The following is a 20,755-nucleotide window of genomic DNA, read 5'->3' as shown; positions in this document are numbered from 1 at the left end:
AGGACTCTCCTGCCAATGGACCAAGAGGTCTTTTTGTGGGAGATATTGTCACTGACCTGCAAGACTGCCCAGTTTACAGTGTGGAAGACTGGAATTCCTGCCTGGGAGACATCTCAGAGAAGTCTCAGATTGGTTACTGTGCAAGTGCAGCCACTCTACAGCAATTTACCTTTCCAGCCAGAGGTATGGCTTTCATTCCTCTCTTCATCCTTTTCTGTTGTAATGTTATCATGTCTGAGAGACTCTGTTGTTGGGGGGCAGGGATTTCTCATAAGCCAGGTCTGCTGTCCTGTCTTAGGCAGTGACTAATAAGCCATTCAATCTTCTGAAGTCCAGAAGTGAGGAATCATACAATCAGCCAGATTGGAAGAGACCTCCAAGCTCCTCCAACCCAACCTAGCACCCAGCCCTGGCCAACCAACCAGACCATGGCACTAAGTGCCCCAGCCAGGCTTGGCTTCAACACATCCAGGGATGGGGACTCCACCACCTCCCTGGGCAGCCCATTCCAATGCCAATCACTCTCTCTGCCAACAGCTTTCTCCTAACATCCATCCTAGACCTGCCCTGCCACAGCTTGAGGCTGTGTCCTCTTGTTGTGGTGCTGGCTGCTTGGCAGCAGAGCCCAACCCCTCAGGTCTGCCCTGAGCCTCCTCTGCTGCAGGCTGCACACCCCCAGCTCCCTCAGCCTCTCCTCATAGGGCTATGGTCCAGGCCCCTCCCCAGCCTTGCTGCCCTTCTCTGGATACCTTCCAGCACCTAACCATCTCTCTTGAATTCAGGAGCCCAGAACTGGAGCATAACCCTGTGAGGAGAGGCTGAGGGAGCTGGGGGTGTTGTTGGCAGAGAGAGTGATTGGCACTGGAATGGGCTGCCCAGGGAGGTGGTGGAGTGGCTGTGCCTGGAGGTGTTGCAGCCAAGCCTGGCTGGGGCACTTAGTGCCATGGTCTGGTTGGTTGGGCAGGGCTGGGTGCTAGGTTGGGCTGGGGGAGCTTGGAGCTCTCTTCCAACCTGCTTGATCCTCTGATTCTAAACCAGGATTCAGTGTTGTGCCAAATCTTTGTGTGAACGTTCCACAAAGGAACCAACCCAACCCTCATCTGCAACACCAGCTTGAAAACAATCCCAAAGACAGAAAACAGGCACTGAAAGAATCTGTGCCACTACACTACCTCCCTTAGGCAGACCAAACCTGTGCTGCTGGTTGCTGATTTATCTCTGCCTAACCTGCAGGCCATAACATAGAACCTTAAACCTGAGGCTTACAGGTGCAAGCACTGAACCCTACAATCCCTTTTTCAACTACCCCGAGGCTAAGGCACTGCATCTGTGTTTTTTGAGTGGTGAATGACCATGAAATTAGTTTCCTTATCAACATAGAGAACACCTCCTTCTTCTTCCAGAGGGTCCCTGGGGCTTTATTTTCTGTCTGGCTCCATATTCCAGTAGCTTACTCTCCATTTGCTTTATGGTCAAGTAGATAAAGTCCATTTGCCAGATACATTTTGTATTGATGGTCTGTATTTATGTCAAGTTGGGAACTGTCAAGATTTTGACAAATGGCAGCTGCTGAGAGGTTGAAGAGAGGTCATTTCATTTCCAAAGGAATATTTCTCACTGCTGGAGGCTTATGGCTTTGCAAATGCAGGCAGACTGCTCTGATTAGAATGCAGCAGGGGCACAATGGGCTGCTCACACAATACAGCAGCCAAGCTTGGAAGCAATAGTGGGTGTCTGGTAGTAAATCTCTTGTGTTTGAATCTAAACAGGACTGGTTCAGTTACACAAGATGCAGTTTTATTGCCCATGACTCTGAAACTGCATTTCAGACAAGAGCAGAATCTCAGCAGCTATACTCACAGCAACTAAAAACTGGTTCTTAATTGCCAGCCCAGCCCAGCTGAGAGCCTGTGCCAAAGCTGCCCTCCTCTTCAGGGTGATAATCCAATTGCTTATGTCTTATAAACAGGATCACAGAATCAGCCTGGTTGGAAGAGAGCTCCAAGCTCAGCCAGTCCAACCTAGCACCCAGCCCTGCCCAACCAACCAGACCATGGCACTAAGTGCCCCAGCCAGGCTTGGCTGCAACACCTCCAGCCACAGCCACTCCACCACCTCCCTGGGCAGCCCATTCCAGTGCCAATCACTCTCTCTGACAACAACTTCCTAACAACATCCAGCCTAGACCTGCCCTGGCACAGCTTGAGGCTGTGTCCCCTTCTTCTGCTGCTGGCTGCCTGGCAGCAGAGCCCAACCCCACCTGGCTACAGCCTCCCTGCAGGCAGCTGCAGGCAGCAATGAGCTCTGCCCTGAGCCTCCTCTGCTGCAGGCTGCACCCCCCCAGCTCCCTCAGCCTCTCCTCACAGGGCTGTGCTCCAGGCCCCTCCCCAGCCTTGCTGCCCTGCTCCAAACACCTTCCAGCACCTCAGCATCTCTCTGCAATGGAGGAGCCCAGAACTGGACACAGCACTGCAGGGGTGGCCTGAGCAGTGCTGAGCACAGGGGTGGGCAGCAGAACCTCCCTTGTCCTGCTGCCCACACTGCTCCTGAGCCAGCCCAGGATGCCATTGGCTCTGCTGCCCACCTGGGCACTGCTGCCTCCTCTGCAGCTCCTCTCTGCCAGCACCCCCAGCTCCCTCTCTGCCTGCCTGCTCTCAGCCACTCTGGCCCCAGCCTGCAGTGCTGCTTGAGGTTGTTGTGGCCAAAGTGCAGAACCCTGCACTTGGCCTTGTTCACTCTCATCCCCTTGGCCTCTGCCCACCCATGCAGCCTGGCCAGGTCCCTCTGCAGGGCTCTCCTGCCCTCCAACAGCTCCACAGCTGCTCCTAGCTTGGTGTCATCTGCAACCTTACTGCTGCTGGACTCAATCCCCTGCTCCAGATCATCAGTGAAGATGTTGAACAGGACTGTGCCCAGCACTGATCCCTGGGGCACACCACTGGTGCCAGCTGCCAGCTGGATTTAAGGTGTACAAGGTCTCAAACTGTGCCAGGGCAGTTTCGGGATGGATGTTATTATGAAGTTCTTCACAGCAGGAGTGATTGACACTGGATTAGGCTGCCCATGGAGGTGGTGGAGTCCTCATCCCTGCAAGTGTTTAACAGGAGGCCTTATAGGCTTGGAATGTTCTTTACAATGTGAGTCTTGTAAAGGCTTTCAGGTTTTAAAGTGGATGTTTAGGGTCTTGGTGCTTTCCCTAGCCAGCCAGTGAAGGCACTACAGGAGCAAGTGACACATTGCTATGCCAAACATCATGCAAGTGAGCCCTCAACACAGCAAGGACATGGACCTGATGGAGCAGGTCCAGAGCAGGGCCACAAAGGTGATTGAGGAGCTGGAGCACTTCTGCTGTCAGGACAGGCTGAGGGAGCTGGGGGTGTTCAGCCTGGAGGAGAGAAGGCTCCAGGGAGTCCTAAGGGCAGCCTGAAAGAGAGAAGGCTCCAGGGAGACCTAAGAGCATCCTGGAGAAGAGAAGGCTCCAGGGAGACCTAAGAGCATCCTGGAGAAGAGAAGGCTCCAGGGAGTCCTAAGTACAGCCTGGAGAAGAGAAGGCTCCAGGGAGTCCTAAGAACAGCCTGGAGGAGAGAAGGCTCCATGGAGACCTCAGAGCAGCCTGCCAGTACCTGAAGGGGGCTCCAAGCAGGCTGCAGAGGGACTGTTTTCAAAGGCCTGCAGGGACAGGATGAGGACAATGGATTGTAAATGAGGGCAGAGCAGATTGAAATTGGATGTGAGGAACAAGTTCTGCAGCATGAGGGTGCTGCAGCACTGCAACAGGTTGCACAGTGAGATTGTTGAGGTAAGTGGAGGTCTAGGCTGGATGTGAGGAGGAAGTTGTTGGCAGAGAGAGTGATTGGCATTGGAATGGGCTGCCCAGGGAGGTGGTGGAGTGGCTGTGGCTGGAGGTGTTGAAGCCAAGCCTGGCTGGGGCACTTAGTGCCATGGTCTGGTTGGTTGGGCAGGGCTGGGGGCTAGGCTGGGCTGGCTGAGCTTAGAGGTCTCTTCCAACCTGGTTGGTTCTATGATTCTATGATTCTTCAAGTCCAGGCTCAACAAGGCTCTGAGCAAGCTGCTCCAGTGGGGGATGTCTCTACTGACTTGCAGTAAGGCTGGAACTGGATGATCTTTGAGGTCCCTTCCAACCTAAACCATTCTGTGATTCCCTAGTGGAGATCAGGTGACACTGTTGCAGAGGTGAAGTTTATCTTCAGTTGTGAGTGAACCAGGCTAGACTCTAATATGATTTTTCAAGGCCACAGAATGTTTTGCTTTGATTAGGAGATTAATCTCTTTTCAGGAAGTTGCTCCAATATTGATCATTTGCTCTCTGCCTGCATTCTTTAGTCTACAGAAGACTCGATGGCACAGTGGAATGTTGTAGCAACAACAGCCTCACAGACATCTGCTTTTCATATAGCAATAACTTGGGCAACCACCTGGTAAGTTCCTTGAACTGCTAATTCTGTTTGGTGAATGTGAAGTTATTGACATGGAACCAGGAGTATTGAGCAACTCTTCTTTTACTTTCGTTTTACTTTTAATATACAATTGCATTGAAGGAGTAGCACCTGACACAGTGCTGCTCCTGCACTCCTAGAGTCATAGACTCAGCCAGGCTGGAAGAGAGCTCCAAGCTCAGCCAGCCCAACCTAGCACCCAGCCCTGCCCAGCCAACCAGACCATGGCACTAAGTGCCCCAGCCAGGCTTGGCTGCAACACCTCCAGGCACAGCCACTCCACCACCTCCCTGGGCAGCCCATTCCAGTGCCAATCACTCTCTCTGACAACAACTTCCTCACAACATCCAGCCTAGACCTGCCCTGGCACAGCTTGAGCCTCTGTCCCCTTCTTCTGCTGCTGCTTGCCTGGCAGCAGAGCCCAACCCCACCTGGCTACAGCCTCCCTGCAGGCAGCTGCAGGCAGCAATGAGCTCTGCCCTGAGCCTCCTCTGCTGCAGGCTGCACCCCCCCAGCTCCCTCAGCCTCTCCTCACAGGGCTGTGCTCCAGGCCCCTCCCCAGCCTTGCTGCCCTGCTCCAAACACCTTCCAGCACCTCCACAGCTCTCTTGAATTGAGGGGCCCAGAGCTTGACACAGCACTCCAGGGGTGGCCTGAGCAGTGCTGAGCACAGGGGTGGGCACAAGAACCTCCCTTGCCCTGCTGCCCACACTGCTCCTGAGCCAGCCCAGGATGCCATTGGCTCTGCTGCCCACCTGGGCACACTGCTCCTGAGCCAGCCCAGGATGCCACTGGCTCTGCTGCTTACCTGGTAAACATACTGAGGTACTGGATCGTGTCCAGTAGCTTGCCCCGAACTCCTCTTGTGTCCTTATGTTTGGGACACCAGAACTGGATGCAGTCCTGTGTTTATCTTAATTGAGATTGGTTTCTTTTCTACCAGTAGGTCTCTTGGGTTTTTTGTTGAGGTTTTAGATCAGTGAAGTCTAAAACTTCCTTCCTTCAGCAGATAAGTCAACAGTATTTTGCTGTGGGCTGTCTTGATTGCAGATCACTGGAGTTATAGAATCATAGACTGGTTTAGGTTGGAAGGGACCTCAAGGATCATCCAGTTCCAACCCCCTGCCATAGGCAGGGACACCTCCCACTAGAACAGGTGGCTCGAGGCCTCATCCAACCTGGCCTTGAACACCTCCAGGGAGGGAATATCCACAACCTCCCTGGGCAACCTGTGCCAGTGTCTCACCACCCTCACTGCAAAGAACCCTTTCCTAACATCCAGTTTCAATCTCCCCTCTGCCAATTCAAGCCCATTCCTCCTCCTCCTCCTGTCATTACAAGACCTTGTCAATAGTCCCTCCCCAGCCTTCCTGTAGCCCCCTTCAGATACTTGAAGGCCACTCCAAGCCTTCACCTCTTCAGGCTGCACAGCCCCAACTCTCTCAGCCTGTGCTCAGAGCAGAGCTGCTGCAGCCCTCTCAGCATCTTGGTGGCCTCCTCTTGACTGGCTCAAACAGTTCTGTGTCCTTCTTGTGTTGGGGCCTCCAGAAGTGCCCCCAGGACTGCAGGTGGGGTCTGAGGAGAGCAGAGCCAAGGGGCAGAATCCCCTCCTTTGCCCTGCTGCCCACACTGCTCTTGCTGCAGCCCAGCACACATCACAAGAGGATATATCTCTGTACACCTCCCTATTCACGAACCACCTGGATGTATTGCTCTGTGATCTGCTCTAAGTGCTCCTGCTCTAACAGGGGGGGTTAGTGTTAGGGTTCCAGCCCTAGCTTTGGAATGGGCTGCCCAGGGAGGTGGTGGAGTCCCCATCCCTGGAGGTGTTGAAGCCAAGCCTGGCTGGGGCACTTAGTGCCATGGTCTGGTTGGTTGGCCAGGGCTGGGTGCTAGGTTAGGCTGGCTGAGCTTGGAGCTCTCTTCCACCCTGCTTGATTCTATGATTCTAACCTTCTGTGAAAAAAGAAACCCAAAATCAGCTTTCATCTCCTCATGGGCTGAAAAGAGCACATCAGTGAAGCCCTTTTTCAGTTGTTTGCTTTAAAAAGGAATATTCCATCACTTTTTATCCTGGAGCTTTTCCAACCCAAAACATTCTCTGACTTCTGGTCTAGTTGACTGGCTAGGGCTGAGTGCTAGGTCAGACTGGATGTTAGGAGGAAGTTGTTGGCAGAGAGAGTGATTGGCACTGGAATGGGCTGCCCAGGGAGGTGGTGGAGTGGCCGTGGCTGGAGGTGTTGCAGCCAAGCCTGGCTGGGGCACTTAGTGCCATGGTCTGGTTGACTGAGCAGAGTTGGGTGCTAGGTTGGGCTGGATGATCTTGGAGCTCTCTTCCAACCTGCTTGATTCTATGATTCTGTGATTGCTGGACACTACTGCAGCCCTTGGGAGCCTTTAGAGATGGACCCAGCCAGGGCTAGAGCTACCACACTCTGCTGGACCCAGAGCAACCTCTGTCAGAGGAGCTGTGCTGTGGGTGTACAGTACCAGTCCTTGCTGCATGGTGCCCAGACTGTCCCTTCCTGCATCACTGTTTATGTTATCCTGGCACACGGTCATGGAGGTGGTGGGTAGAAGGTTGGACTTGATGATCTCAGAGGTCTTTTCCATCCTTCAAAAGGTTCTCTGATGTGTTGGGAAGTAGCTTTCCCTTTGCTAATCCTCTTACCCACCCTTTGCAGCATGCCTGCCTGCCAGCACGGAAGGTTATTGAGGCCAGCAAAGTCTGTCGAGCCAACACGGACTGCCAGAAGCATTCTGTGCCAAGCTTTTGTCTGACTCCTTCTTTAGAGAACCAAACAAGGCTGATCAGGGTAAAACATCCCCCTCATATTGACATGCTGTACGTGGGACACCCTTTGCATCTGCAGTACACAGGTTGGTAGCATTCACTGAACAGTTTCCCAGCAGTGATTTCTAATTTGCTTTGCTTTGCCTGGCTGCTTGAACGAGGTCTTGGAGAGCTCAGCAGTGAACTTGGTTAATGCAGAATCCATTTCTTCTTACAGCCAGTGGAGAGATCTGGACTGCTCAGGCCTAAAATGAAATGTGCACAGTGCAATGAGTTGTGAAGGTAATAGAAACCATGTGTGATATGGGATGGTTTGTTCAGAGCACTAGGGAAGGGCTGTTTCTGTGGCAGAGCTCACTTAGGTTAGACATGGGAACCAAGCACCTGCATTTTCCTAACACATAAACTTCTTTACTGTGTCCAGTACCTGTGGTAACCACTTCTGTTTCTTTTGTGCACTTAAAGCAGAAGAATTTCTTCCTCTGCTGTGTGAATTTTGCATTAGGAATATCTGTTGGTGAATGCCTGACTCTTTAGTGTGACCTCTGTGCCTGCAGGAAACTAACTTTTCATAGCATCATAGAATCAGGCAGGGTTGGAAGAGAGCACAAGGAGCAGCCAGTTCCAACCCCCCTGCCATGCCCAGGGACACCCTACCCTAGAGCAGGCTGCACACAGCCTCAGCCAGCCTGGCCTCAACCACCTCCAGCCATGGGGCCTCAACCACCTCCCTGGGCAACCCCTGCCAGCCTCTCACCACTCTCCTGCTCAACAACTTCCTCCTCACCTCCAGCCTTACTCTCCCCACCTCCAGCTCTGCTCCATTCCCCCCACTCCTGCCACTCCCTCACAGCCTCAAAAGTCCCTCCCCAGCTTTTTTGTAGCCCCCTTCAGATGCTGGAAGGCCACAAGAAGGTCCCCTGGGAGCCTCCTCTGCTCCAGCCTGCACAGCCCCAACTCTTTCAGGCTGTGCTCACAGCAGAGCTGCTGCAGCCTCTGAGCATCCTCCTGGCCCTGCTCTGGACACTCTCCAGCATCTCCACAGCCCTCTTGTCCCAGGGGCTCCAGAGCTGGATGCAGGACTCCAGGTGGGGTCTCAGCAGAGCACAGCAGAGGGGGAGAATCCCCTCCCTGGCCCTGCTGGCCACACTGCTGCTGCTGCAGCCCAGGCTCTGCTTGGCTTTCTGGGCTGCAAGTGCACACTGCTGGCTCCTGCTCAGCTTCTCCTCCAGCAGCACCCACAAGTCCCTCTCCTCAGGGCTGCTCTCACCTGGACCCACCTCTCCAGCCGTTGTGTTCTTCAGTTGTTAGAATCATAGAATCAAGCAGGGTGGAAGAGAGCTCCAAGCTCCAACAGCCCAGCCTAGCACCCAGCCCTGCCCAACCAACCAGACCATGGCACTAAGTGCCCCAGCCAGGCTTGGCTGCAACACCTCCAGCCACAGCCACTCCACCACCTCCCTGGGCAGCCCATTCCAGTGCAAATCACTCTCTCTGACAACAACTTCCTCACATCCAGCCTAGACCTCCCCTGGCACAACTTGAGGCTGTGTCCCCTTGTTCTGGTGCTGGCTGCCTGGCAGCAGAGCCCAACCCCACCTAGCTACAGCCTCCCTGCAGGCAGCTGCAGGCAGCAATGAGCTCTGCCCTGAGCCTCCTCTGCTGCAGGCTGCACCCCCCCAGCTCCCTCAGCCTCTCCTCACAGGGCTGTGCTCCAGGCCCCTCCCCAGCCTTGCTGCCCTGCTCCAAACACCTTCCAGCACCTCAACATCTCTCTGCAATGGAGGAGCCCAGAGCTGGACACAGCACTCCAGGGGTGGCCTGAGCAGTGCTGAGCACAGGGGTGGGCACAAGAACCTCCCTTGTCCTGCTGCCCACACTGCTCCTGAGCCAGCCCAGGATGCCATTGGCTCTGCTGCCCACCTGGGCACACTACTGCCTCCTCTGCAGCTCCTCTCTCCCACCACCCCCAGCTCCCTCTCTGCCTGCCTGCTCTCAGCCACTCTGGCCCCAGCCTGCAGTGCTGCTTGGGGTTGTTGTGGCCAAAGTGTAGATCCCTGCCCTTGGCCTTGTTCAGTCTCATCCCCTTGGCCTCTGCCCACCCATGCAGCCTGGCCAGGTCCCTCTGCAGGGCTCTCCTGCCCTCCAACAGCTCCACACCTTCTCCTAGCTTGGTGTCATCTGCAAACTTACTACTGCTGGACTCAATCCCCTGCTCCATATCATCAGTGAAGATGTTGAACAGGACTTTGCCCAGCACTGATCCCTGGGGCACACCACTGGTGCCAGCTGCCAGCTGGATGTGGCACCATTCACCACCACTCTCTGGGCCTGGCCTCTGTTGTTGCAGCAGAGTCATTTTCTCCCCAGTTCCTGAAACTCAAAGGTCTTTCTTAAGCTCAAATAACAGAACATGGTTTTCAAGCTGCCTTGGTACAGCTGTGGCATTGTTGCCACACCAAGGCCATTGTTTTTATGGGATATCCTTGATGTCTGCATCTCTCCATCTCATATGATTTCTGCTTGGACTAATTATAGCTTCTGACTCATCCCAAGGGCTTCTGCTAACAGAAGAAGATGTGTTTATGTGACTGACCAGACCAGTTCTCTGCCTAATCTTCCTTTGGAACTACTCTCCTCTCATCTTTGTTCTGCTGCCCTTGAATTGTTTATTGAACCTGAGGAAAATTGATCTTGGTCTTAATTCTGCTCTGATGAGACCTCACCTAGAGTATTGTATCCAGCTCTGGAGTCCTCAACACAGGAAGGACATGGAATGGGTCCAGAGCAGGGACATGGACATGATCAGAGGGCAGGGACATGGACATGATCAGGGGCTGGAACACCTCTGCTAGGAGGACAGGCTGAGGGAGCTGAGATTTTTCAGCCTGGAAATGAGAAGGTTTCAGGGAGACCTAAGAGCAGTCTGCCAGGACCTGAAAGGGGCTACCAGAAGGCTGCAGAGAGACTGTTTTCAAAGGACCTGCAGGGACAAAACAAGGGGCAAGGGTTTGAAACAAGAACAGAACAGATTCAGATTGGATCTTAGGAACAAGTTCTGCTCCATGAGGGTGTTGCAACACTGCAGTAGGTTGCCCAGGGAGGCAGGTGAGGCCTCATCCCTAGATATCTCCAAGGTCAGACTGACAGGTCTCTGGGCAACCTGATGTTGTTTGAGGGTGTCCCTGCTTACTGCAGGGAGAGGTTGGCCTGGATGACCTTTGGAGGTCCCTTCCAACCCAACCCATTCTCTGATTCATTTAGCATTTGATGTGTTATGTACCAGTGCTGTGAGGTTCTCAGTGCTCTCTTGCCTATAGCTTTAAGATCTCTCAAAGGAGGGCTGAAATAGCTCTTTTCCCAAGGGATGTTTGTCCTGAGTGGTATTTGAACTCCTGCCTCTACATAGCTCTGCAGATGCTATCTGCTGGCTATATCTTTTTCCCATGCTGATAGTGAAATCCAGACCACAGTGGCTCTGGGCACCCTGATCTAGTGGAGGATCTCCCTGCTGACTGCAGAGGGGGCTGGACTGGATGACTTTGGAGGTCCTTTCCAACCCAAGCCATTCTGTGATGCAATGATTCTATGAGCTCCCATCCTAAGTAGTTCTCTAGGGACAGAGTGGCTGTTGCTGATACTCTGCAGGCTCATTCTCAGGGTGATTTTGTAGTTCTGCCTTGGATTTACATAACCCTCTGCCCACTGGGGATAAGGCTCCACTATTCTGCCTCAATTTACTTAAACCTTCCCCTTCTGGGGGTAAGACTCCACTGGATTGTGAGTGGAGCCACCTAGGAGGAAAGAAGTCTTCCATCTGTCTCAGAACTCAGGCTTTTAAATGGTCCCTGTGGCTGCCAGATTGAGACTGCTCTTTACTTTGAAAAGGCTGCATCAGGACTTTGAGCCAACCCAGATGGAGCATCCCTGGAGTAGCTGAGTGCACACAGGGAGGTCTCAAGCTCCCTCAGCTGCCTGTGAGGAGTCTCTCACAAACATCTGACATGCAGTCAGCTGAAGCTTCACATACACCTTCAAAGAAGGCAGAGTACTAAGGGAGTGTTTGGAGATCATATGGTGCTTGACACTGCAATTTCCCAGCCATTATTTATAGGAAGGATGCTGAGTTCCACCTCCCTGCTTTTGAAGTTGCACTAAGTTCCATCTTGGAGTAACTTACTGTCTTGGAGTAATTACTGTCTACAACTACCTGAAGGGGCATTGTAGCCAGGTGGGGGGTGGCCTCTTCTCCCAGGCAACCAGCAATAGAACAAGGGGACACAGCCTCAAGCTGTGCCAGGGTAGGTATAGGCTGGATGTTAGGAAGAAGTTCTTCCCAGAGAGAGTGATTGGCATTGGAATGGGCTGCCCAGGGAGGTGGTGGAGGCACCGTCCCTGGGGGTCTTCAAGCAAAGCCTGGCTGAGGCACTTAGTGCCATGGTCTGGTTGACTGGCTAGGGCTGGGTGCTAGGTTGGACTGGATGATCTTGGAGCTCTCTTCCAACCTGGTTGATTCTATGATTCTATGATTCTAACTTAGGGTACCACCTGAGGACAGAAAGCAAAGCTGCTTTTGTGCAGGCTGACTGCTGGGGGGATGTGTGGTGCAGCTGTGCATCACCTGCTGGCCTTAGCTTTCTCAGGGTAACAGAGTCAGACAGTCACTAAGGCTAGAAGAGACCTTTGAGATCACTGAGCACAACCACAACCAAACCACCATGACCACTAAACTAGGTCCTGAAGCAGGAGGTGAGGAGGAAGTTGTTGAGCAGGAGAGTGGTGAGAGGCTGGCAGGGGTTGCCCAGGGAGGTGGTTGAGGCCCCATGGCTGGAGGTGTTTGAGGCCAGGCTGGCTGAGGCTGTGTGCAGCCTGCTCTAGGGTAGAGTGTCCCTGGGCATGGCAAGGGGGTTGGAACTGGCTGCTCCTTGTGCTCCCTTCCAACCCTGCCTGATTCTATGATTCTAAGCATCACAGCTACAGCTGCTTGAACACCTCCAAGGCATGGTGACTCCACCATCTCCCTGGGCAGCCTGTTCCAACCCCCAGCCATTATTTATAGGAAGGATGCTGAGTTCCATTTCCTTCCTTTTGAAGTTGCACTAAGTTCCATCTTGGAGTAAGTTAGGGTACCACCTGAGGACAGAAAGCAAAGCTGCTTTTGTGCAGGCTGACTGCTGGGGGGATGTGTGGTGCAGCTGTGCATCACCTGCTGGCCTTAGCTTTCTCAGGGTAACAGAGTCAGACAGTCACTAAGGCTAGAAGAGACCTTTGAGATCACTGAGCCCAACCACAACCAAACCACCATGACCACTAAACTAGGTCCTGAAGCACCACAGCTATAGCTGCTTGGACATCTCCAGGCATGGTGACTCCAGCACCTCTCTGGGCAGCCTCTTCCAATACCTCACATCTCTCTCACTGAAGAATCCTAGAATCAGTCAGGGTTGGAAGGGAGCAGAAGGATCAGGGACACCTCACACTAGATCAGGCTGCCCACAGCCTCAGCCAGCCTGACCTTAAAAACCCCCAGGGATGAGGCTTCCACCACCTCCCTGGGCAACCCATTCCAGGGTCTCACCACCCTTATGCTGAAGAACTTCTTCCTAACATCCACTCTGAATCTCCCCATTTCCAGCTTTGTTCCATTCCCCCCAGTCCTATCACTGCCTGATTTTTTTTTCCTCATGTCCAACCTAACCCTCCCCTCTGGTCCTGTTGCTGGGTACTTGGGAGGAGAGACCAACCCCAGCCTCACTCCTACCTCCTTTCAGGCTGCTGTAGAGAGCAGTAAGATCTGCCCTCAGCCTCCTCTTCTCTACAGTAAGTACCCTCAGCTCCCTCAGCTGGTCCCTGTATGATGCCCTCCAAACCTCTCCCCAGCCTCATTGCTCCTCTCTGGACACTCTCCAGCCCCTCAGTGTCTTTCCTATCTGGTGGCACCCAGAACTGAACCCAGTGCTCAAGCTGTGGCCTCATCAGGGCTGACTCCAGGGACACCATCACTGCCCTGCTCCTGCTGGCCACACTGGGTTTGATCCAGGCCAGGATGCTGTTGGCCACTTGTGCACGCTGGGACTCCAGAGCTCTGCTCCCTACCCTAACTGCCCCTCTACTACTATACACCATGAGCTCAGTCTTAGGCTGGGGGGGGATCCTGTGAAGGTACCCCCAGAGAACTTCCTGGTCCTGAGGCAAGGTGCACAAGCACTGTGAATGCATGCATGTGGGCTGCATATGTTGAAAAGGTCTGGTAGCTCTCATCTCCTTTCATGTTTCTCTTTGAAAAAGACTTAAATGGCACAGTGTGGACTTTATGAATCTGTGTGTCCAGCTGCTTCTGAAAACACAGGTCTCAGATCTCCTTCTCCTGATATCCTGCTCATTGTATTTGGCAGAGTGACTTTACTATGAGTGACCTGCATTTGAGAGAGGTTTCATAGCTGCACTCTTTAATACCCAAGCAAAAGCATATCTGGGTTGGTTATTCCTCCTTGAATGGCATTTCAGAGCTGATTGTGACAACCTGGGGCCAGAGTGGCTGAGAGCAGGCAGGCAGAGAAGGAGCTGGGGGTGCTGGCAGAGAGGAGCTGCAGAGGAGGCAGCAGTGTGCCCAGGTGGGCAGCAGAGCCAATGGCATCCTGGGCTGGCTCAGGAGCAGTGTGGGCAGCAGGACAAGGGAGGTTCTTGTGCCCACCCCTGTGCTCAGCACTGCTCAGGCCACCCCTGGAGTGCTGTGTCCAGTTCTGGGCTCCTCCATTGCAGAGAGCTGCTGAGGTGCTGGAAGGTGTTTGGAGCAGGGCAGCAAGGCTGGGGAAGGGCCTGGAGCACAGCCCTGTGAGGAGAGGCTGAGGGAGCTGGGGGGGTGCAGCCTGCAGCAGAGGAGGCTCAGGGCAGAGCTCATTGCTGTCTGCAGCTGCCTGCAGGGAGGCTGTAGCCAGGTGGGGTTGGGCTCTGCTGCCAGGCAGCCAGCAACAGAACAAGGGGACAGAGTCTCAAGCTGTGCCAGGGCAGGTCTAGGCTGGATGTTGTTAGGAAGTTGTTGTCAGAGAGAGTGATTGGCACTGGAATGGGCTGCCCAGGGAGGTGGTGGAGTGGCTGTGGCTGGAGGTGTTGCAGCCAAGCCTGGCTGGGGCACTTAGTGCCATGGTCTGGTTGGTTGGGCAGGGCTGGGTGCTAGGTTGGGCTGGGAGAGCTTGGAGCTCTCTTCCAGCCTGGCTGATTCTATGATTCTATGATTCTAAACTTCCCACTGTTCTAACCCTGGAATGCCTGCTGATGTTTTGTGTCTCTCTGTGTTTTTTGTTTCAGTGAGTCTCAGCAGTTTTGTACCACGACAGAACTTCCTCAGCATCGATCTGCCTGTGGTGGTGGAGACATTTTGCAAGTATCCTTTGAAGTGTGTTTGTTCTTTTTGTAAGACAAAAGATAATTTTTGGGCAGTGCCTTTTGTAACTCTTCAAGTGAGTGTTTAAAAGCTCTGCTAAGAAAGTCAGAGTCAGCCTGGAGAAATGAGTTGTTATTCCCTAACTTTGGTAGGTCAGAGGTTTATCATTTCTGAGTCATGCTGAAGTAACAAACTGCACCAGGACTGATGCAATAAACTGCAGCAGGACAGGCTGGGAGGTGATCTGCTGGAGAGCAGCCCTGTGCAGAGAGCCCTGGGAGTGCTGGGGGAGAACATCCATGGCACAGCAGTGTGCCCTGGTGGCCAAGAAGGCCAATGGGATCCTGGGGTGTATTAAGAAGAGTGTGTCCAGCAGATCAAGGGAGCTTCTTCTGCCCCTCTGCTCTGCTCTGGTGAGATCTCATCTTGAATATTGCCTCCAGTGTTGGGCTCCCCAGTTGAAGAGGGTCAGGGATCTGCTGGAGAGGGTCCAGCACAGGGCTATGAGGATGATGAGGGGACTGGAGCACTGCCTGATGAGGAGAGGCTGAGGGCCTTGGGGCTGTTTAGTCTGGAGAAGAGAAGACTGAGAGGGGATTTGATCAATGTTTATCAATATCTGAAAGCTGGGGGTCAGGAGGGGGGGACAGGCTCTGCTCACTGCTCCCTGGGATAGCACAAGGAGCAATGGATGGAAGTTGCAGCACAGGAGGTTCCAGCTCAGCACAAGGTGGGAACTTCTTTCCTGTAAGGTTCCCAGAGCACTGGCACAGGCTGCCCAGAGAGGCTGTGGAGTCTCCTTCTCTGGAGCCTTTCAAGGTCTGTCTGGATGTGTTCCTGTGTGCCCTGAGCTAGACTCTGTGGAGTGGTTGGACTCAGTGATCTCCTTGGGCCCCTTCCAACCCCTAATATCCTGTGAGCCTGTGAGCAGGGCATGGCTGTTGTACTGTTTGCTTTTTTATCATCAGGAAACAACATAGCCAGTTCCAAAAGCAGGACACTAATTCATTTCAAATGCAGTTATTAATGAACCAGAACATATACAGACACATACAGAAAGGGTAGCAGGCCTGAGTGGGGCTAAAGGCAGAACCCTTAGCCTTACAAATGGTTGGAAGGGACCTCCAAAGATCATCCAGTCCAACTCCCCTGCAGTCAGCAGGGACATCCTCCCCTAGAGCAGCTTGCTCAGAGCCCTATTGAGCATCACCTTGAATATCTCCAGGGATGGGGCCTCAACCACCTCCCTGGGCAACCTGTTGCAGTGTTGCAGCACCCTCGTGTCTAAGAACTTCTTCCTAACAGCCAATCAAATCTCCTCTAATTCCAAACTCTTGCCCCTCATCCTGTCCCTGCAGGCCTTTGCCAACAGTCTCTCTGCAGCCTTCTTGTAGCCCCCTTCAGGTCTTGGCAGGCTGCTCTTAGGGCTGCCTGCAGGGACAACATGAGAGACAGCACTTTCAAACCTGAGAACAGATTTAGTCCCTGCAAACAGTCTTCCTCCATCCTTCCTGTAGCCCCCTTCAGGTACTGGCAGGCTGCTCTTAGGTCTGCCTGGAGCCTTCTCTTCTCCAGGCTGAACACCCCCAGCCTGTCCTTCTAGCAGAGGTATTTCCCCTGATTTTCGTGGCCCTCCTCTGGAGCTGCTCCATCAGATCCATGTCCTTCCTGTGCTGAAGGCTCCAGAGCTGGATGCAGTGCTCCAGGTGAGGTCTCACCACAGCAGAGTGGCAGAATCTCCTCTCTCCCTCTGCTGGCCACACTGCTTTTGATGTGATTGGCCTTCTGGGCTGCAAGCTCACACTCTTGGCTCTCATCCAGCAGAACCCTCCAAGTCCTTTTCTCCAGGGCTGCTCTCAAATCCATCATTGCCTAACCTGTGCTGCTCTCTAGCATTGCCCTCACTCAGATGCACAGCTAGAGAACAGTTAAAGAACCTTTGACAAGAGTAAAGCTGCTGCATAAGCTCCCCCTTTCCTGGGAACACCCAAACAGCTGCCCCAGCTGTTTTCTGATTCATATGTCCTCTTGTCTAGCCTTGGAGGTAGGTATTAGAGTTGACAAGTCTTTACCAGCCATAAAAATGCTCTACCCTTGCCTCATTCTCACACAGCCACTCAAGGGTTCTGCCTAACAGGTAAGTAGGAGGGAGAGGCCAAATTTCCTGTTCTATTCTAGCTGTTGACTTACTCCCCTGAGAGAGTGTTTTGGAAAAGATTCCTGATCATTCTTTCATGCTGAGGTCATAGGTCTAGAAGATCTTCTTACTTCAGCTGTGCAGTCAGAACCAGAACCTTCCTCCAGAGCCACAGAGAGCAAACAGCCTCTGGTGAGGCTGCATCTGGAGTACTGTGTTCAGTTCTGGGCCCCGCCAGTTCAAGAGGGACATTGAACTGGTTGAGAGTCCAGCACAGAGTCACAAAGATCACAGAATCATAGAAACAACCAGGTTGGAAGAGTCCTCCAAGCTCATCCAGCCCAACCTAGCACCCAGCCCTGGCCAGTCAACCAGACCATGGCTTGGCTGCAACACCTCCAGGGACAGCAACTCCACCACCTCCCTCATTGCTGTCTGCAGCTCCTTGAAGGGAGGCTGTAGCCAGGTGGGGTTGGGCTCTGCTGCCAGGCAACAAGCAACAGAAGAAGGGGACACAGCCTCAAGCTGTGCCAGGGCAGGTCTAGGCTGGATGTTGTTAGGAAGTTGTTGTCAGAGAGAGTGATTGGCACTGGAATGGGCTGCCCAGGGAGGTGGTGGAGTGGCTGTGGCTGGAGGTGTTGCAGCCAAGCCTGGCTGGGGCACTTAGTGCCATGGTCTGGTTGGTTGTCTAGGGCTGGGTGCTAGGTTGGGCTGGATGAGCTTGGAGCTCTCTGCCAATCTGCCTGATTCTATGATTCTATGATTGTATGAAAGGCAGTTTTCTGAGCTGGTGTCTTAGGGTACTTAGAATTTCTGTGCACCAGAATGGCAGCTGAAATCAAAACCCAACAAACAGCTCTTGTGTGTTTCTCTCTGCATGCTAGAGATGAAAAATGTGCTTTGTATTGCAGTTTTTCTTCGTGCACCTTAACTAATGCCAACCAGGTACCTAATTTCCCTGTCAGGAGCACTGGCAGTCATCAATGCTGTACCCTGCTTCGCTCTGGATGGTCAGTGGATATTGAATTCATTCCTGGAAGCCACTCTGAGCTCCCTGATTGTAGAAAAACAGAACAGAGAGCTCGTGGGCTTCTTAATTTTGCTTGCTGGCAGTGCACTTTTGGCTGCCAACCTTGCACTGGGACTTTGGATGGTGACAGCACGATAAGAACCTTGGATGCACTTGCATTAGTTCTCAGAGTACACAGAGATAATGAATCCATTGCCTTTTAAAGCATGGTCCTGAGCTTTGAGATCATTCCCTGAAGGAACAATCAGTGGTGGCAACTGGTTTGATTTCAGTTTGTACAACCTTGTGCCTATGGGCCAGAGCAGGCTGAAGTAAGAACCTTTTTTGTGCCCTCCTGAAGCACTGTACTGTGTTTGGAGACAGAGCCTAAGACTTCATTCATTTAGGTGACACAATCAGGGAATTATTTGGCCTCAAACATGTGTAAAGTGGAAGAGGGGAAAAAAAAACCCACTCAGGTTTTATCTTCTAGTTGGAACAATTGTCAGAATTGACAGAACTGTTCTAGTGGGAGGTGTCAGGGAGTTGGAACTGGCTGAGCTTTGAGGTCTCTTCCAATCTAAACCATTCCATGCTTATGTATAGGCTCTGATCACTTCTTAAGTTGTATTTTATAATTGGAATAATTGTCAGGAAAATCCCTGTGGGCTCTGATCATTTCCTAGCCAGCACAGTTTTGAGTGGTTTGGGTTCTTGTTTTACCAAACTGGACTCTTAAGAAGCCCTAAAGGCTGATCTCAAACTGGTGAAGCACTAAGCAAATGCACATAAAAGAAATAGGTCTCCCAAACCTCCAAACATTGCAGGTTTGAAGGAGGAGTGACCTAACTGTTTTGGGAAGGGATGCTCCCTCCCTGGAGCTTCTCAAGGCCAGGTTGGATGAAGCCTTGAGCAACCAAGTCTAGTTGAGAGATGTCCCTGCCCATAGCAGGGAGGTTGGAGCAGATGATCCCTAAAGTCCTTCCCAAGCTAAGCCATTCCATCAATCTATGAGATGCTTTACCATGTGCTAATGAGGAGAAGGATGCCACATGGCTTAGGATCTTCTCTTTTCAGCTGGCCCAAATGACTGGCAGCACATTGTCCTCAGGCTGGAGATCAGAAGTGCCAATGTCTGGTAAGAAGAGGGGACAAGGGAGGATAACAGAGCCCAACCTCTGCTTTTCTTACAGTCAGCTGTCGTCATACACAGCTGAAGACTTCTTTTAAGGCAATATTTGTCAGCAGGAGCTGCAAAATAGCAGATTTAATTCCTGGGTGCTGAAGTATGTTGTGGACAGTAATAAACAAGTGATCAGTGTGGTGGTTGACTCAGAAAATAATGCTGTGTTCTACCTGTTTCCAGTTACAAGTGAAAGCTGTTGGCTTTATGCTGTCTGTCTTCTAAGTGTACAGTAACTCCTGGATGATTTCCTCTTTTAAAGGGTTGTTGTTTCCCTTTGTTAGGATTCATCCTGTTCCAGATGGTTGGGATGAACCTGGTCCTGGATCAGAATTGTTTAGATGAAGAAGATGCTTGTGAATCAATCAATCAATTGAAATGTTTACAGGCAAGTTGTGCCAGGGGAGGTCTAGGAGGAAGTTGTTGGCAGAGAGAGTGATTGGCATTGGAATGGGCTGCCCAGGGAGGTGGTGGAGTGGCTGTGCCTGGAGGTGTTGAAGCCAAGCCTGGCTGGGGCACTTAGTGCCATGGTCTGGTTGGTTGGGCAGGGCTGGGTGCTAGGTTGGGCTGGGGGAGCTTGGAGCTCTCTTCCAACCTGGCTGATTCTATGATTCTATGAACAATCAGGCACCAGTACAGGTTGGGGCTGCCCTGCTGGAAAGCAGCTCTGTGGAGAAAGAGCTTGGAGTGCTGGTGGGCTGCAGGTGCTGCTTGGGCCATCAGTGTGCCAATGGCATCCTGGGGGGCAGCAGGAAAAGTGTGGCCAGCAGGGCTAGGGAGGTTCTGCTCCCCCTCTGCTCTGCCCTGCTGAGACCACACCTGCAATACTGCATCCAGTTTTGAGCTCCCCAGCTCAGAAGAGACAGGGATCTGCTGGAGAGAGTCCAGTGGAGAGCCACAAGGGTGATTGGGGGGTTTGAGCATCTCCCCTGTGGAGAGAGCCTGAGAGCCCTGGGGCTGTTCAGTCTGGAGCAGAGAAGGCTGAGAGGAGATCTGAGCAATGTCTATTAATATCTGAGGGGTGGTTGTCAAGTGGAGGGGGCCAAGCTCTTTTGGGTGGTGCACAGCAATAATCCAAGGAGCAATGGATACAAACTGGAACAGAGAAGGTTTCAGCTCAACAGGAGGAGAAAATTCCTTCCAGTGAAGCTGCCAGAGCCCAGGAGCAGGCTGCCAGAGAGGTTGTGGAGTCTCCTTCTCTGGAAATACTCCAATCTGCCTGGATGCATTCCTCTGTGTGACCTGCTCTAAGTGCTCCTGCTCTGGCAGGGTAGTTTGAATTGGATGAGCTTTGGAGGTCCTTTCCAGCCCCTAACATTCTGTGATTCTGTGATCAGAAACTGCTAGCAGGCTTCTGGTAGGAAGATAGCAGGATATTCACTCTGCAGAACTTGCAGTGGTTCTTCTGCTAAGCAAGGACACAGAATGATTCCTGTTAGGTTTCCACTGCAGAACTTGCAATGCTTCTTCTCTTTAGCAGGAAGGACACAGAATGATTCCTGTCTGTTAGGTTTCCACTGCAGAACTTGCAATGGTTCTTCTCTTTAGCAGGAAGGACACAGAGTGACTCCTGTCTGTTAGGTTTCCACTGCAGAACTTGCAATGCTTCTTCTCTTTAGCAGGAAGGACACAGAATGACTCCTGTCTGTTAGGTTTCCACTGCAGAACTTGCAATGCTTCTTCTCTTTAGCAGGAAGGACACAGAATGACTCCTGTCTGTTAGGTTTCCACTGCAGAACTTGCAATGGTTCTTCTCTTTAGCAGCAAGGACACAGAATGATTCCTGTCTGT

The 20,755-nt window shown here is 52.5% G+C and overlaps 1 protein-coding gene across 5 annotated transcripts in view; it reads left to right on the top strand.

Annotated features, from left to right (window-relative positions):
- MBTPS2 (membrane bound transcription factor peptidase, site 2) overlaps positions 1 to 19,446 on the top strand; it is a 46,475-nt gene extending 27,029 nt beyond the window's left edge. For 2 of the 5 annotated variants that reach the window (XM_064152012.1, XM_064152014.1), the window contains exons 7-11: positions 3 to 183; positions 4,345 to 4,439; positions 7,142 to 7,337; positions 14,560 to 14,635; positions 17,718 to 19,124. In XM_064152012.1, coding sequence (XP_064008082.1) covers positions 3 to 183; positions 4,345 to 4,439; positions 7,142 to 7,337; positions 14,560 to 14,635; positions 17,718 to 17,940 — 771 coding nt within the window. In that variant the 3' untranslated portion in view covers positions 17,941 to 19,124. Of the gene's footprint in view, positions 1 to 2; positions 184 to 4,344; positions 4,440 to 7,141; positions 7,338 to 7,468; positions 7,642 to 14,559; positions 14,639 to 17,717; positions 19,125 to 19,248 lie in introns of those variants that run through there. The other 3 variants (XM_064152013.1, XM_064152016.1, XM_064152015.1) reach the window with 3 other exon arrangements.
- The last annotated feature ends 1,309 nt before the right edge of the window (positions 19,447 to 20,755 follow it).

Source organism: Pogoniulus pusillus, chromosome 12 (genome assembly GCF_015220805.1).
Source record: "Pogoniulus pusillus isolate bPogPus1 chromosome 12, bPogPus1.pri, whole genome shotgun sequence".
NCBI classification, from domain to species: Eukaryota; Metazoa; Chordata; class Aves; order Piciformes; family Lybiidae; genus Pogoniulus; species Pogoniulus pusillus.
The sequence above is the reverse complement of the archived record's forward strand: the minus strand, read 5'-3'. Positions and strand labels throughout refer to the sequence as shown.